Raw genomic sequence first — 16,944 nt, 5'->3', positions numbered from 1 at the left:
CTCGGGGGCTCCGATCCCCTCCAGGTTCTGATACCCGGTTTGCAATTACATTGAACAACAAGGATGCCCTCACTGGAGATGAAGAGACCTTGGCTTCATATGGGATTGTTTCTGGGGACTTGATATGTTTGATTCTTGAAGATGCCTTTGCAGCACCTAACTTACCTTCATCCACAGATTCAGAGCATTCCTCGCTCCAGAATAATGACCAACCCTCTTTGGCCGCCAGCTCCAGTCAGTCCAGCATGCAGGATGAACAACTGCGTGATTCATTCCAAGGACAGGCAGCCCAATCTGATGTCTGGAATGATGGCAGTAGGTCAGGGCCTAGTCAAAATTTTGAAGCTGAGTCAATTCCAGATGTTGTGGATATGGAAGAGGGCACAGGTTTCTATCCCTCAGAACCAATGCTCTGCAGCGAATCGGTGGAAGGGCAAGTGCCACATTCATTAGAGACCCTGTATCAGTCAGCTGACTGTTCTAACCCCAGTGATGCCCTGATAGTATCCGTACATCTTCTTGTGTTGGAGTCGGGTTACATACCTCAGGGGACTGAAGCCAAAGCTGTGTCCATGCTGGAGAACTGGAGGTCGGGGGGGCGTGTATAAGCTGCAGTACACACATCCTCTCTGCGAGGGTGGCTCTGCTACTGTCACCTGTGTGCCTTTGGGAAACCTCATCGTCATAAATGCTACACTAAAAATCAACAATGAGATTAGAAGTGTGAAAAGACTGCAGCTGCTGCCAGAATCTTTTATTTGCAAACAGGAATCAGGGGAAAATGTAGCCAAGTCATACAAAGATCTTCAGAAGCTCTCTCGCCTCTTCAAGGACCAGCTGGTGTATCCTCTTCTGGCTTTTACCCGACAAGCACTGAACCTACCAGATGTATTTGGGTTGGTAGTCCTCCCATTGGAGCTGAAACTGCGGATCTTCTGACTTTTGGTTGTTCGTCCTGTCCTGTCTTTGTCTGCAGTTTGTCACGACCTCTGTATTGCTTCAAATGACCAACTTCTGTGGAGGTGTGTATATCTGTGGGATTTTCGAGATGATACTGTCAGAGGTCGAGACACAGACTGGAAAGAACTGTACAAGAAGAGGCACAAACAAAGAAAAGAAGCTCAGAGAGGGCGGCATGTGATGTTCCTGCCATCGTCACCCCACCCCATTCCATTCTACCCCAACCCCTTGCACCCCAGGCCTTTTCCTCCCAGTTCTCTCCTTCCTCCAGGAGTTATTGGTGGTGAATATGATGAAAGACTAACCCTTCCTTATGTTGGGGATCCAATGAATTCACTCATCCCTGGGCCTGGGGAGACACCCAGACAGTTCCCTCCACTCAGACCACGTTTTGACCCAATCGGCCCCCTTCCAGGACCTAACCCCATCTTGCCAGGGCGAGGTGGCCCCAATGACAGATTTCCCTTAAGACCTAGCAGGGGTCGGCCAACTGACAATCGGCTACCATTCATGTGACTGGTTTGTAATCTCACTCTGGAGCTTGTTTTGGTTTTGTTTTTTTTAAACTATGGACGTCATCTTGTTGGGGTGCTATCTCTAGTGTTTTCTGATTGTGGTGGTGAGAAATGCACTCACAGAAGCCTTTTGGTAGGTATATTTAAAGCTCCAGGGGTGGTATGGCCCAAAGGTTACTGCATGACAGGGTTGGCCTTGGGAATAGTTGGTTCCTGACATCCCCTCTCTGAATTACCCTCTAGAATGAAGGTTAGACATTGATAGTGTTCTGCACCAGAATAAAAAAAAATTAAGTGTGAAAAAATAATAATAATAAAATAAAATAAAATGCGCATGAACCCTAGCCATGTTCTCTCAGCCTTTCTCTCTTTTATGAGCCTGGAGACCTGTGCAAAGTAGTGAGGATGTTTAGTTGAACCCTCACCATGTTAGGCTTTGGGCCTGTGTGCCCGGTTGATATACACATTTGTAGGCTATATGCTTTCTTAAAATGCACATTTGTGGGGGTGGGATAGGGAGGGGGGGAGGGAGACGCAAGAGGGAGGAGATATAGAGATATATGTATATGTATAGCTGATTCACTTTGTTATACAGCAGAAACTAACACACCATTGTAAAGTGATTATACTCCAATGAAGATGTTAAAAAAAATGCACATTCGTGTGTTTTAATATTGCCTATGTATGCTGCATCTAGGATAATAAAGTCATTAAAAGTTACAGAATAATAAACCCAGTAGGCCCTACTAAAGCATATATAAACATTCAGCAAATGCTTGCTGTCTATTATATCCAAAATGCAAACAAGCAAAAAACTAAAATAACTTAAATTTATTTTTGCAGTGTTTTATGGTGAGAGTTTCAGCTGTAATGATGATCCTGAATTTCTATAAGATCACGCTCATTTTCTGAATCATTAGGGAAGACTGAATTCTATTCATTGTCACTTCAGTGTTAAGTCAGTTTCACTGTCCACTGAATTTTGGAAACAGTGTCGCAGTGTCTAAAATGTGTCAAGTTCTACTCAACTCTGTTTCACAGTCCATCTATGAATGTGTCTAATGTGTAATTCTTAGAAGGGGCAACATATTTGCACAGGGATATTCACCAAAGTAGGCTCTTTTCAAGAGGCAGGTGACCAGGTTAGGAGGATCAATTCCAGGATAGCTCTGGGAAATTAAAATCTCTTTATATGCATGAGGGTGTTTATGTGCCAGATAATATTCAGTTTATTGTCTCTTCAACATAAACATTTATTGCTGGTCTATCATATGTAAAGCGCTACGGTAAGTGCTAAGTTTAAAAAATACATCTGAGCAGTTTGTCGTGTGGTCAGGGTTGTACAAGCACGTCAGAAAGCGCAGTGTTTAAGGGGGCGCATGCGCTACATGCTGCATAAGCAGCGCGGTCAGTGGGCGCAGCACATGGCGTTCCAGTGTTCATAGCCTAGAGATCGTGACAGCACCTCCCACGCCCCACAGAAGCAACAGGTGGGTTTGGTTCTTCCTTGCCCTTCACACACATCTCAATCCTCAGCCAATCTGAGAAACAGGAGCTTGTTAGGGTTTTGTTGCTACTCAACAGTAAAGAAATAGCTATCCTAGGAAGAAAGGGTATTAAGCTCTGGAAGCGTAATTCCAATTCCGATACATTTACTCCCCGTCTGTCTTTCAATACCTCTCGCATCTAAAAACAATAGGATCTAATTCTCTTTCTGGAGGGTACCCTGTGAAACTGCTGGATGACTGATACCATTTTATTTGTGATGGAAATGAAAGCTCTAGGAATTTTATGATGCTTTCATTCATGAATTCATGGGAATAAGTATCGTCTCAGGCTGGCAGTTTGTTAAATAAACATGTTTGAGCTCCTTCTAATGGAAGTGGGCTGCCACACTGGTTATATTATTATTACTATGATTATTAAGAGTAATCTATTTTGTACCCATATTACAAAATGGGCTTAATGTGAGATTTCTTTGATCAATACAGGTCTTGGTACCCAGCCATGAAATGGGCCATGAGGGAAGATTTCTAAAACAAAAGCAGTGGATGAGAAATGTCAGAAAAACAATGCTGTTTGTATAATCCTGATGATCTGTTCTGAATGTTGTCGTTTGGGTTGATTATGACAGAATTTCTGTTGTCAGTAGAATGTAGTTCCTCCTAGCTAAAGGAAAATAAGGGCTTCTTTTTGGCAGGGCCATGATTATTACCAGGTCCCCTGACAGTACCAGGACAGTACTGACAGAATCATGGCCTTCCTGGAACGTGAAAAGGGCCTTTGCAATCACTTGCAGGCAGTCAGTGATGGGCAGGATTTGGCAAAGTAGAGATCAGAGAAAAGGGCGTCATGAAAGGAGAAATAAATCGTGCCAAGATATGGAGGGTAGAGTAAGCCCACTGTTTATTTGGGGAACAGTGAGGAGAGTCCTCTAACTGCAGCAAAGGGGTTCTGTTCCCATTGGAGAGTAGTAGGAGTAGGTAGTTGGAAAGGAGAGATGGGGACCAATCAAGGGACACATTCCTTTCATTGATTTTTGTCAGCCAAGAAAGGCTACACATCAGGTTTTAGGATCATTTTAGAATCAGACAAGCTTAGAGCCAAACCCAAACGCCATCTCTTACTGGCTGAGTGACCTCAAGACAAAATGCTTAACCCGACTAAAACCTTAGTTTATTCCTCTGTAAAACAGAGCTCATAATATCTTCCTCATAGAGATGCTGCATGGGTTAAGTAAGAACCTGTATGAGAAGCCCCCAGCCAACTGCCAGGTGAAGTAGGGTTTCTGAGGAGGAAGCGAGGAGATGAAAGGGGGTTTGTTGTAGAGAGACTGGTCTCTGGCCACTGTACACAGAAGAGGTGGAATCAGAAGAGACCAGAAACAGTACCAGGGTCAGCAATCCCCGAGGAGGCGAAGGGGCGGGAGCTGCCAGGCTAGGAAAGAGGGGACGTGTCTGTACACATATTCTCTGCAATTTCTTTCCTATCGTAGACTTTTGTTTCACTTGAGGATTGTGTAACTTCGTTCTGTGGTGTTAGAAGTACAACAATCACTGACTCTTTCTTTTGCCCTGAACAGGATGCCAGCGGTCCATAGGCCTTTCCAACGGGAAAGCCAAGGTGTGCAATTACAGCGGGTGGTATTACTGCAGCAGCTGCCACGCGGACGACAGTTTTCTCATCCCGGCCCGCATAGTCCACAACTGGGATACTTCAAAGTATAAGGTAGGTACCGAAACTGACTTCACTTCATAATAGCGATTTGGGTATTTACATGTTGTCATGTGGATTCTAAAGATAATGAGATAAGAATTTGAGGCAGACCTGATTAAGTAGTCTCATAAAAGCTACAACTTCATGCTCTTTTCCCACTCTATACTTTCTTTTTTTTTTTTTTTTTTTTAAATTAATTTATTTTTGGCTGCATTGGGTCTTCATTGCTGCGCGTAGCTTTCTCTAGTTGCGGCGAGCGGGGGCTACTCTTCGTTGCAGGTGCGCGGGCTTCTCACTGCAGTGGCTTCTCTTATTGCAGAGCATGGGCTATAGGTGCACGGGTTTCAGTAGTCGTGGCATGTGGGCTCAGTAGTTGTGGCTCGCGGGCTCTAGAGCGCAGGCTCAGTAGTTGTGGCGCACGGGCTTAGTTGCTCCGCGGCACGTGGGATCTTCCGAGACCAGGGATTGAACCCATGTTCCCTGCATTGGCAGGAGGATTCTTAACCACTGCGCCACCAGGGAAGCCATTGCGTTATTTCCGTCCCTTCTATGGTTTTAACTACCAGGGCTCATATGCTGATGATTCCTACATTTATCTCCAGCTCTGGTTTTGCTACTGAAAGTGAGATCTGTGGATTTAACTGCCTGATAGCATTTATCTCAACTGTAGTTTTCAACCTAGTAGTCCTCAAGACACGTGAACCAGTTAGCTCCATTGCACAACATTTCCACCCTTGCATAAATGAGGTAATCCAGTTTGGCAAGTCAAAGAATCTAACTCCCACTGGCATTGTACTCTAGGCTTAGGACTTTTTTCCAGTCCTGGGTCCTGCCACCCAATAGAGAATTCTGTTAATCTGATCGGACTAGAAGCTTTCCTGATCCTTCTGCCAGAATATCATCACATCTGCCTTGAACAAAACTTCCACGCAAGGTGCTTCGTACAAAAACAGGCTGTATGATGGTTTTTATACCTCCTTGCTGATAGATGTCTTAGACTTCCTTTCATTGTAACTGTAAGTCACTCGGGAGCAAGGTAGGCAGGGAAGGAACCTGTAGCTGTCACCTACCTGTAATCTTTGAAGTCTAAAATGAACATGACAATTGTGAGTGGCCAGTTGTCTTGGATCCTTTTCTACATCCCTGGGCAGCTCTGTCTCCTGTTCTACCCAATAATCATCCACATCTTCACTGTCTTCAAGATGCCTCATCCCAGTCCTTCTCAGCATATGACCTTGCCTCCTACTTCAAGGAGAAAATTGAAGCTACGAAATCTGAATACGAATACCTACAAATCTGTCTACATTTGTACCTATCCTTACTCTTTCCAGTCCTGTGTTGGGAAGAAGAAGAGCCTTTTCTCTTGTTTAGAGATCGTCCTTCCATGTGTGCTCCAGATATTTTTACCCATCTTGGGAATCCCTGCTGTTTGTTCCAGAGCTGAGAAAGGCACGTCCTCCTTGGCGAAAGCTCTGATGCTCCCCACCTTCCCCATTTGTGCTTTGCTGCTTCTCCCTGTGCCACCATCACGCATGCATGGGTTTCTAGAATTGCACTTATTATAGGGGTTAACAGCAGGAGCTTGTTGTTCACCAGGCCTTTGTCCAAGTCCTCCCTCCACCTCTAATTAGGTGCTTGATTGGTTGGGGCAAATTACTTGAACTACCGTGAGTCTCCATTTCGTAATCTGTAAAATGAACCCAGACTACCTGGGTTCAAATTTTAGCTTTGTCATTTACTAGCTGTCTAACCTGGGCAAGTTGTTAGTCTCTCTGTGTTTCAGTCTCCTCATCTGTAAAATGAGGACAATAATAACTCATAAGGTTACCGATGGTTGGATGGGTTCATGCATGCGAACAAAGTACCTCGCGCACATAGTGTTTGTTCACATAAGCATTTGTTCTTACTACGCTTCATGTATTTACCTAAAAGAGTTGTGTGAATTGGGATAATATAAGAAAAGCACTCTTCGACTGACTGTGGGAAGTACTTAAAGAATGGAATGAAGTGATTATTTTCATGATCCTCACATTTATATACCAGCCGGCTGCTTATCTGTCTTCTTACTAAAGGTGAGCTTCCTGGGTGCTGGGGACCTGCCTTAGCACAGTTTCTGGTGCGTAGTAGGTAAGCAGAACTGTATAGTGAAGCCGGTCCTGTGGGTGCCTCAAACTCAGTATGCCCCAAACTGGCTTCCTCACCCTCACCAGCTGTCTCCCACCCCTCCCTCACTGCACGTGGCCACCATTCCCACCCCCATGCTGGGAGACATCCTGGCCTCTTCCCTCTGCCACACCGGCCCTGCCTAATCAGTTCGCAGAAATCCACAGCTGACTGAGAGCTCTGAGGCCCTGCACCCCACTGCACGCGCGGCCCCACCACACAATCCCAATCCTCAGCATCACTCACGGGAAAGAATTCAGCCGCCTCCCAACCGTGCTTCCTGCCTTCAGGTCTTGCCCAACAGTATTTCAGAAAAGTCCCAATTTGCCCCAACATTATTCCCAAGAAGTCCCATTCTCACCTTGGGTAAATGTTATACCCTCTCTTAGTCTCTGTTTCTTCACATTTAGAATGGAGATAATAGCAGCGATAGTACCTACTTCACAAGGTCGCTGTTTGCTTAAATGAATAATTCACAGAAAGCACCTAGTGCAGTGTCTGGAATGTAATAAGTGCTCAATTAATGCCAGCTTTTACTCTGACTGAACATAAGATAAATCCAAATCTCTTAGCCCGATAAAAGACTGTTTGTGATCGCTAGTCCCAGCCTTTCTAGCCCTTTTATCCACTCCCTCCCCGCCCCCGTGAATGTCTTCAGGAAGATCGCTCTCCTTCCCATTGCCCAGTCCCGCCAGGCTATGTCACACCTCTTGTCTTCCTCTTGCCCTCATTCAAATCCTAAACCCAGCTTAGACCTCATTTCCTTTCCTGATTTTTTCCTTCCCCTCAGCCAGACAGTTATCATTCTCTCCTCTGCATCTTGTACTTGACACTCTGAATATAGGCTATAAATATATTTGCCATGTGTGTATTAGATAAAAACTTACTTAGAGGGAAAGGACACTAGCTGAGTTTGAACAGTTTAGATTAATCTATTTGGAGCAGGGCTTTGACAGCTGAGAGGTGTGTAGAGAGCAAGTGAGTGAGGCAGCCCCAGCCCTGTGATCGTTGAGGGCTTAGGCTGGTGGCACCTGCCCACAGAATATGTGCCCATCAGTGGAGCTAAAGCAGAAAAGGTGGCACTGAATGAGGAAAGTGAAAAACTCAGGAATGGTTTATGAAGCCATGAAATGGAGGAGATTCAGGTCTGTTTGTAGAGATGGCTGAAGGCCACTCAAACCATCAATCTAGCCATCACTACTGCTTGTAGTCTTTCTATAAAGCAGATATTTTTGTGGTGGTGGTCATTCAAGTGACAAGGTTTGATTTTGAGAGGATAAGGAAGTAATAAGGATATTAGGTACCCTCACTTCATCCATGAGGAAAATGTCCTTTGTCAGACCATTCCCTCCCTGGATCTCAGCGGACCAGGGAAGATTTTAAAGCAAGAACAGAGCTGGTCAATTTTATCTGGATCATCTCTCACTGGCATTAAGTAACTATATTCCATTTAGTCCAGTGTCTGTCTGTCTTTGCTCAGATGCCAGGATTTAACTTAATGTTCCTAATTGTGAGGATCAATTCAGACCTATCAGTTTCCAAGACCAGACATTGTTCTGTTAGATCTGCCTGCTCTCCTTAATTGCAAGTACGTGACTGGCTTGAATATCCATTTAAAGAGTGAAAAAATGGTTTTGCAGAGCAGAATGAAATCTGTCATCTTAAGCGTTTCCTTGTCTGCCCTCCAGAGTAATAATAATCCTAATTACTTTTAAAGCAGGATTTCATCTGTTTTCCAGTGTACATCCTGCAGATTGAATTGAGCCCCAGGATTACCTAGCAGCTAAACCCTATCCTCCAATTTTATAGCCATTTTCTAATGAAATTCTCTTTGAAGATAACTTTCCCTCTACCACCACCCCCCCAATTCAAAAATATCAAGCATGACAAAGAGGTGGTAAGGAGCACAAACTTAGCCTGAACTCTTCCTAAATTGTGCTTTTAAAAAATATTTTTGTATCCTAGCCTGAATATTCACATTCCATTTAGCTAGGGGTTTTCCACGTTACATAAGCCATTTCCTATCTCTTCATCTTGAGAGGCATTCAAGGCAAGCTCTATTGCCCTTGCAGAGCTGGAGAGTAGCTTGCTGATGGGAAAAACCACTTGTTCAGAGTCATTTGGAGATTTTGAGAACAAATTGTAATTACAGTTAAGATTTCCTGATTCCTTCTCCGTTAGCCCACAGCGCCTGTTTTAATAAGACCAAGAAGTATTATGGTTGGAATTGATCTTATTAAAACTTTTGCCATGATTTTTCATAATAGATGATGGGAAAAAATACTGGAAGGAAACATTATACCAAAGCAATCAGTGGTTATGTTACTGTGGTAAGATTATGGGTGATTTTTTTTTTCTCTTGTAATCTTTATTCTCCAAACTTTCAGTAATGTGATTACATTATTTTTATTATTTTATAAATTTTAACTGTCACGTAGCTCCGTGACAGTTTCCTACTTCAGAAAATATGTACTAGAAATTAACCTTTTTTTAATGCCTCAGAATTATAATTATAAATATGAGTGTTCTATCTCGTGATCAATAACTTCAATGTGGTTTAATATGGTATGGGAGGCTATTTTTTCTGTAAGGAAATTGCCTTGTACCGCTATACTTTTATTCTTCTTTTTTTGAATATAATATACTTTCACATTTCGAGGTTCAAAAATACAAAGGACATGTACACATAGATAATCTCCCTCCCTCCTCTTCCTCTCACCCACAGGCAACCAAATTACTCCTTCCAGAAATATTTTACATACATGTGTTTTACACAGAAATGTCAATTGGCAATACAGTATACATGCTGCTCTTAGAAAATATTCCATTCAGATCATAAAACTCTTCCTTGGGCTTTTTTAAACAGCCATTCCATATATATATATTTTTAAAATTTATTTTATTGTATTTTATGTATTTATTTTTGGCTGCTTTGGGTCTTTGTTGCTGCGTGCAGGCTTTTCTCCGGTTGCAACGAGTGGGGGCCACTCCTCGCTGCGGTGGCGGGCCTCCCAGTGTGGTGGCCTCTCCTGTTGCGGAGCACGGGCTCTAGGCTCACGGGCCTCAGAAGTTGTGCAGCACGCGGGCTTAGTTGCTCTGTGGCATGTGGGATCTTCCCGGACCAGGGCTCGAACCCGTGTCCCCTGCATTGGCAGGCGGACTCTCAACCACTGCGCCACCAGGGAAGCCCCCAGCCATTCCATATTACATCATGAATTTAACACACACACACACACACACACACACACACACACACCCCAGTTTATCCAACTTTTCCTTGTTTTGATGGACATTAAGGTTTTTCTAGTCTTTCTATTACAGACAGTGATTCAGTGAATAACTTTATACATCATTTTGAATGTAAGTTTTTCATTCACGAGTGAGACTATCTGTAGGTAACTTCCTAGATGTAGGTATGTACATCTGTGAGTTTGATGGATGTTGCCAAATTGCTTTCTGTCAAGGTTGTATTCTATACCTTTACCTTATCTCTTCTTGCAGGTGCCTTTCTTCCCTTAGTACCAGGATGTCAGCTGTCACCTCTCTTGTCACTGTCCTGCCTCTATCTGTCCTTTCCCTTTTCTACTTTATTCTAAATATGTTGTGAGCTTAGAAACAAATAATCAAACTGTTAGAAGTGTGTGGTTCAGAGTCATGGCCAGAGCATTGTAAAGTACTCATTCATCTGTTCAGCAAGTGTTTATTGAACACCTAGCTCACCGGGGACATAGCCTCTGTGTCGTGAATTTCTCGTGAGGGAGAAAGACAGTAAACAAATATACAAATAAGTGACTTCTAGATAAATGAAGTGTTATTAGACTTTAGTTTTGTTTTAAAGACCCACACACCAATGTACTGCCTCCTTAAATTCTGGGTTCATCTCCATTGGTAGCCCACTCGCTTTCTATTTGACTGGGGAGGAGGGAAGGACAGAACAGGGACAGGGATCTCCTCTTTCAAAGAGTGATGAACAGATAGTTTTTGGTAGAGTTATTAAAAAAATAACAGGAACTGTGAATGTAAACAATGCTAAAAAGCACGGAGCAGTGTATCTCGACGTCTGAGTTTTGGCTTGAGTTCTGCCACGAGATGACCACAGATAAGTCATTTAAGTTCTCTGGACTCAATTTTCTCATCTATTAAGTATAGGTAATGGTAGAGAAAAATGTCCTTTCCTCCGGTTGGTGAGTGGGACCTAGGCTGACTTTCATCTCCTACTGCCCCCTCCACACAGCCTGCATGACATTAACCAGGCGCCCTGTCTGTAGTCAGATTGGTTGGGAAGCGGCTGGGTTAAGCAGGTTTTCTCTAGTACTCCATGTCCCAGAGCTTTAATATGCTAACACGCTGCACTTTGAAACACCAAGAGGAGAATGTGGCATGTGGCGTATTTCTTGTTGGCCCTCAGAACATCTTTTCTGTATGACTGGTATTCCTTGCCACACAGGTTGAGAAAAAACTGAACTAGATTATCTGTACCCGTTCTTGTTATTCTGAGATTATGTTCCTATCTGTTTTATTCTGATACATCTTCCTCCTTTAACAAAAGCTGAAGTCCTCACCACCACCACATCCTCCTCCTCTGCAAATTGCTGTCTGTGGTCACCACATTGCCTCTGCCCCATTGCTTTATTACCCAGGGCTCTTTTTGTGGGGGAACATATCAGGACACTGTTCCGGAACCTCTCAGAATTATATAAACCTGAACATTTGAGAATTTTGTTTTTCAGAGGTAGCTGTCACCAGCATAACAAAAGATGTATTATGTTGAAATCTATACCAACGATGCTTAATGTTAAAATCAAATGATGACATGCTTATTTATAAATACATATGTGTATCTAGGAGATTTGTCATTACTAGTTTGTGGAAAATTATAACCTGATTGTGTCCAACTCCTCCTGAGTGTGAGATGGGGAGGAGACCTGTTTCTACCTGGACCTCCTCCTCCTCAACTCTCTTGAATCATGTTGACGGCTGGGCTGTGGAGAGAGAACCAGTTCACAAACTGCAACAAAACCACAGTCACAGACTGGAGTTCTTATAGCTTAAACTATTCTAAGTTAGAAGACCTATGGAAAGAAACTGTTTTATATTAATAATACTAATATCATTAACAAATATTACTTAGTAAAATACTAACAGGCCAATAGGTTGGAAAAGTGAACTGTCAACCCTGTAAAAATTGCTTCTGATGTGAGTGGAGTGGGATCATGAAAAAGAATGCCAACTTAAACCATTCACTTTTTTAAAGGAAAGCATAGTGGGCTTATCCATCTGCACTTATGAGCTGAGTTTTCATATCAGAAACAGCACTCAGGCTTTTGATGTTTTTCATAATTTGGTAGGCAAGAAGTAGGACAGTAGCTCTTGGCTCTTAGGTAGAATGTTATTTGGTGTTCACATATAACTCATGAAATATTTCTGTTAATAAGAAAGAAACTTTCTCTCACATAAACTTTGTCACTTAAGAATATCATTGGCTTCCTTCCTTAAGTAACTATATATTTTTTAAAAAGCTTTTTAATTACAGTTGAGTTTGAAAGTAGAATGCTCATATCAGTATGGAGGGTGGTTTTGAACTCAGGACACTGTATCCCCACTGATTTCCTATTTTACAAAAAATAGCATTTCATGCCAAATTTTGAGTTCTCTCAAAAATTCCCTCACTGATATAAGTGGTCGTTTCCCAAAAAATGAGCATGTGCCTTGCTGCCAAAAAGGGCTCAACATGGCAGGAATTTATTTGTTCACATACTCAGGCAGCCAAGGTCACAATATGCTCTGTATTCCTAACACTGGCTAATAACTTTGTGAAGCAGTGCCTTAGACCTTATTGAAAGTAGCTCTGTTTTTGTTTTTAGTAATTTCAGCGTATGAATGCTGATGTCAGTAGCTGCCATCCCATTTGTCTCATTGCTTTTACTGTCTCTGTAAAAGACTATTTTTTTCCATTTGGGCTTAAGTACCACCTGAAGAGAGAAGCCTTTTAAGGCCTGGGAGACTGGCCAGTGCCCTTTGTCCTTCTGTTCACCTACTAAAAGGTAGCATTGTTAACCTAATTCAGCGGGGCCCTGGCTCAGTATAAACACTGCTCAATAGAGCCAGAAAGACTAATTGAATTGTACAATACATCATTCTTCAGCAACAGTTTCAAGTGGATTGTACTTCATTTTCCAGAACACCATCCATTTTTTCCCCTCATTTAAGATTTTTAAATATAGCAAATATTTAACCACGGTAAACAAAATATTTGAACCCAATTCTGTCTTTCCCCGCTGAACTGTGAGCTACATGAGGACAGGGCCCTGCCTGTTGTGGTCTCCGCTGAGTGCCAGATGCCTGCTGTAGTGTCTGCCATGTATGTACCTGCATCTCTAGACCTCAGAATGAGGCATTATTTAGCCCTGTCAACTGTTATTTCCAGTCTGGTTAAAGAGTCAAAGGTTTCGGCTAATTCGCGGTGCCTCTTTGTGAGCTGGATTTGCAGAGACTGTAAACGTCACTAACTCTAACTCTTTAACATTGCGGGATCCCGAAGGATCATACAGCAGAACAGGCACCTCAAAAATCATTGCTTATAAGGGGAAAAAATAACTTTTGTTAGGGAAAAAAAAATGATGCTTTTTTTTTGCATCTCTGTAATAACATAGACTTCTGTATGAGCTTTACAATGAAGACAATAATACTGAATTTCATAAACGTGTTTTTACTCAACCTACAATAGGCATACATTTCGTTATCACATGTACATATTGATAGATTTTGTGGTTGTATCTGCTTGTTGTACTCTCCTCTGTCCCATCCTTACCCACCAAGTGAATTTCTATTTATCTTTCTAGACCTTGAGCCAGTGTCACCTGCTTTGCCAGGCCTGCCCTGGCTCCTAGCTCCCTTCTCCCCAGCACGGTTGATGTCTCCCTCCTTTAAGCTCCCAACGGACCTCATCCATATTCCTTTTGTGGCAGATGACAGGCTACATGCTACATGTATTTTTTGTTTTAATTATTTGTTTATTATATTCAACAGTGAATCTCATGAGAGTAGGGACTGTATCCTGTTTATCTTCATCAATATTCTTCTAGCCTAGAGTGTGGAACAGTGGATTTTCAGTTTTTTTAATAAGCAAAGTTGTTTGTTTTGTTTACGTTGAATTCCAGTCTTACTCCCAGTACTAGAGAGGTTTTGGTGGAAACTTTGTGGAGAGGTCCGCGTCCTCAGTATCAGTGAATTGGTATGCAAAGATTCCCCCAAACTACCCACGGGTTATGCATTATTTAAGCTACTCCCTCTGTATCTCAGATGTGTTTCTTCTATTTATTTCTTTGGATGACAATGACATTTTAAAATCAACTTTCATACTCTTGATGTTTACTACCAGAAGTGGATATAGAGTTGGATGGATCTATTGGCCAAAGTCAGCCTAAGCTCAGAGCTGTTCTAATAAGAGCAACTCCTTTCTGCTTACGAAAGTGTGTGTTTGAGCCTATTTTCTATGCACACTGTTCTGCATAGAATATCCTTTATTCCCCTTTTTTGGGAGAGATCCTTTTATTCCTTTTGAATTTTGTAGTATGTGCATGGTTTACCTATCTTTTTAAAGTGGCTACTTTATAAAAAGTGTTATAGACTATATATACACATATGTGCACATAGTTTTAGTTTTTAAAGTCAGCATTGTTGTTAAGAGTAGTAATGGTGCTTTGTGACCACCTAGAGGGGTGGGAGAGGGAGGGTGGGAGGGAGACGCAAGAGGGAGGAGATATGGGGATATATGTATGCCTATAGCTGATTCCCTTTGTTATAAAGCAGAAACCAACACACCACTGTAAAGCAATTATACTCCAATAAAGATGTTTAAAAAAAAAGTCTTAATGAATTTTTTTTTTTAACTTTTTATTTTGAAATAATTATGGATTCATAGGAAGTTGCATAGGTAATATAATACAGAGAGGTCCTGTGTATCTTTTACCTACTTTCCCCACTGGTTATAACTTAAATACCTATAGTACAATTAAAAAAAACAAACAAACAGGAAATTGACATTGGTATACTGGGTCTGTATAGTTCCATGTCGTTTTATCACGTGTAGATTTATGCAATCACATGATCAACATACAGAGTTAATGAATTCCTTTCAATGCCCAGGTTACTTTAACCAATTGCGTTTCTGGAAGAGAGAAAGAAAAGCCACACTTTATATTTATACGTTACACTATGGGCTTTTTCATTTGGCTGTGTTCAGAAGATGATGTTATTTTGATATTTAAGCTGTGGTTCCTGGTTGGAGGAGGTGTGGAAAGCCGGGTGATTCGCCAGAGCTGATGGAGCAGTTTCTTTTGTAGGTGTCTAAGCAGGCCAAAGAGTTTCTGGAGTACGTGTACGAAGAGCCCCTGATCGACATCCAGCAGGAGAACCCCATGCTGTACGGACACGCCGAGCCGCTGGCCACCGTGGTGCGCCTGCGGCAGCGGCTGAAATCGCTGCGAGCCTATTTGTTCAGCTGCCGGGCAGCGGTGGCCGAGGATCTGCGCCGCAGGTAAGAGTCATAAATGTCAGATGGCTCCGGTTTCTTTTCCCGCCCCGGGAGGGTGGTTAGAGGATCTCTAAGGGCCTTTACAATGTGGAGTATCTCGAATTCTGTGGCTCTCCCTCCGGGCTCATCTTTGGCTCTTTCCTCCGAGGGCCTCTATCCGGTTGAGCCAAACACAATGAAAATAATATCTCAGCGTAACTGAAGGCTTTTAACCCATGGATCGAGTTCCCACAATGGTGAAGACCTCTCTTTACCTGTAGGCTAACTTGAGATAGTATTCATGGGAGTGTCTTCATTGATCACTTATGTAGTGTTTTATATTTCCCTCAAGTTCAGTTCGTATTATCATCAGGAAAAAATAAGCATGTTTGAAATATTTCATAACTTAGAAACATTTTTTCAATGGGAAATTAGTAGGTGGTTATTCAAATCTTATTTTGCAGACAGAAGCGAACTTGGTAAATGATGCAGGCTGTAGAGCTGGAATTAAAATGCATTAAAAACCAACAACAACCACAAAACATGAAAAGGCCCAGGATTCTGCCTTTTCATGTTACATTGACATAGGCTGCTTATCCATAGCTTGGTTATCTCAGAGTTTATGGAACACACAAGTCCATGCCAGGCTCAGATCCTCAGCATAAAAGTGAAGTTAAAATGTGCCTGCTCTCATCAAATTCCTTCTTTTACAGTTAGGTTTTATTGGCATTTAAATTCTCACCCTTGGCATATATGAACTAGCTTATACTTGAAATAATTGTTGATGGTGTTCATAAGTCCCTAAACATACCTTTTAATTTTTTTTTTAATAGAAATTTAAAGGCATACATTAGTCATAATTTTTGGAGGCAAGCCTATGTGAATAAGAACCTTTGGAAAGTGATATCATTTGCTATTTGAAATCCAATTAAGATCCAAAGAAACTGACAAAACCCCAGGCATCTGAAGAGATGTTTTGAAAAGAACTAAATGTAGATGGTAAGGGATACATAATATCTAGACAAGCTCTCATATAAAATAATAATGAAAAGGCAGCTGCCATAAAGCAAAATACTTCTCAGTGGTAGTCATTCTATTACCTAGTTGTTTTTCAGAAAGCGCTAGAAAGTGGTCAGGATTTACTCTTGTGAAGTCTAGGCAAATCTTAATTTTAAAAGATCAAGGCTTTGCCTGAAAGGCAGTAAAATTATGTGTCTCAAACTAATTCACCAACTAAACTAGATACAAGATTTTTTACATTGAAAGTATGTTTGTTCTATTACTTTCAGTACCTTTTGGCTTTGCTCAGAGCTGGTTTTTCCTGTGCCTATATTTTTAAATGATATTAAAATCTACACATGGGAATCATGTTAGATACCTTTATGATATAATGTTTTGCTTTGGTTAAATATGTCAGATCTGGGCACACATTTAGAAATTAAATAGCAGATCCTCTCTTCATATGGATGACTAAGAATACCTATGCTGTTCCAGCAGTTTGGTGGTTTACCACCATGTACTGCGCCTTATGGCCAGACCACCAGGAAAGGAATGGAAGTTCCAGAAAAAAAGCAT

At 41.9% G+C, this 16,944-nt stretch overlaps 1 protein-coding gene and 1 long non-coding RNA gene across 14 annotated transcripts in view; one reads left to right on the top strand and one right to left on the bottom strand.

Annotated features, from left to right (window-relative positions):
• Positions 1-16,944, top strand: part of PLEKHM3 (pleckstrin homology domain containing M3) — a gene marked incomplete at its 3' end in the record, with an annotated part of 187,702 nt that overhangs the window by 69,549 nt on the left and 101,209 nt on the right. For 12 of the 13 annotated variants that reach the window (XM_082467053.1, XM_082467059.1, XM_082467058.1 and 9 more), the window contains 2 exons: positions 4,558-4,703; positions 15,200-15,393. In XM_082467053.1, the coding sequence (XP_082323179.1) occupies positions 4,558-4,703; positions 15,200-15,393 (340 nt within the window). The other variant, XM_082467063.1, reaches the window with a different exon arrangement.
• Positions 1-16,944, bottom strand: part of LOC309663464 — a 142,627-nt gene that overhangs the window by 103,595 nt on the left and 22,088 nt on the right. The gene's annotated exons all lie outside the window — the stretch shown is intronic.

Source organism: Balaenoptera physalus (assembly GCF_965194825.1).
Source record: "Balaenoptera physalus genome assembly, chromosome: 6".
NCBI lineage: Eukaryota > Metazoa > Chordata > Mammalia > Artiodactyla > Balaenopteridae > Balaenoptera > Balaenoptera physalus.
The sequence above is the reverse complement of the archived record's forward strand: the minus strand, read 5'-3'. Positions and strand labels throughout refer to the sequence as shown.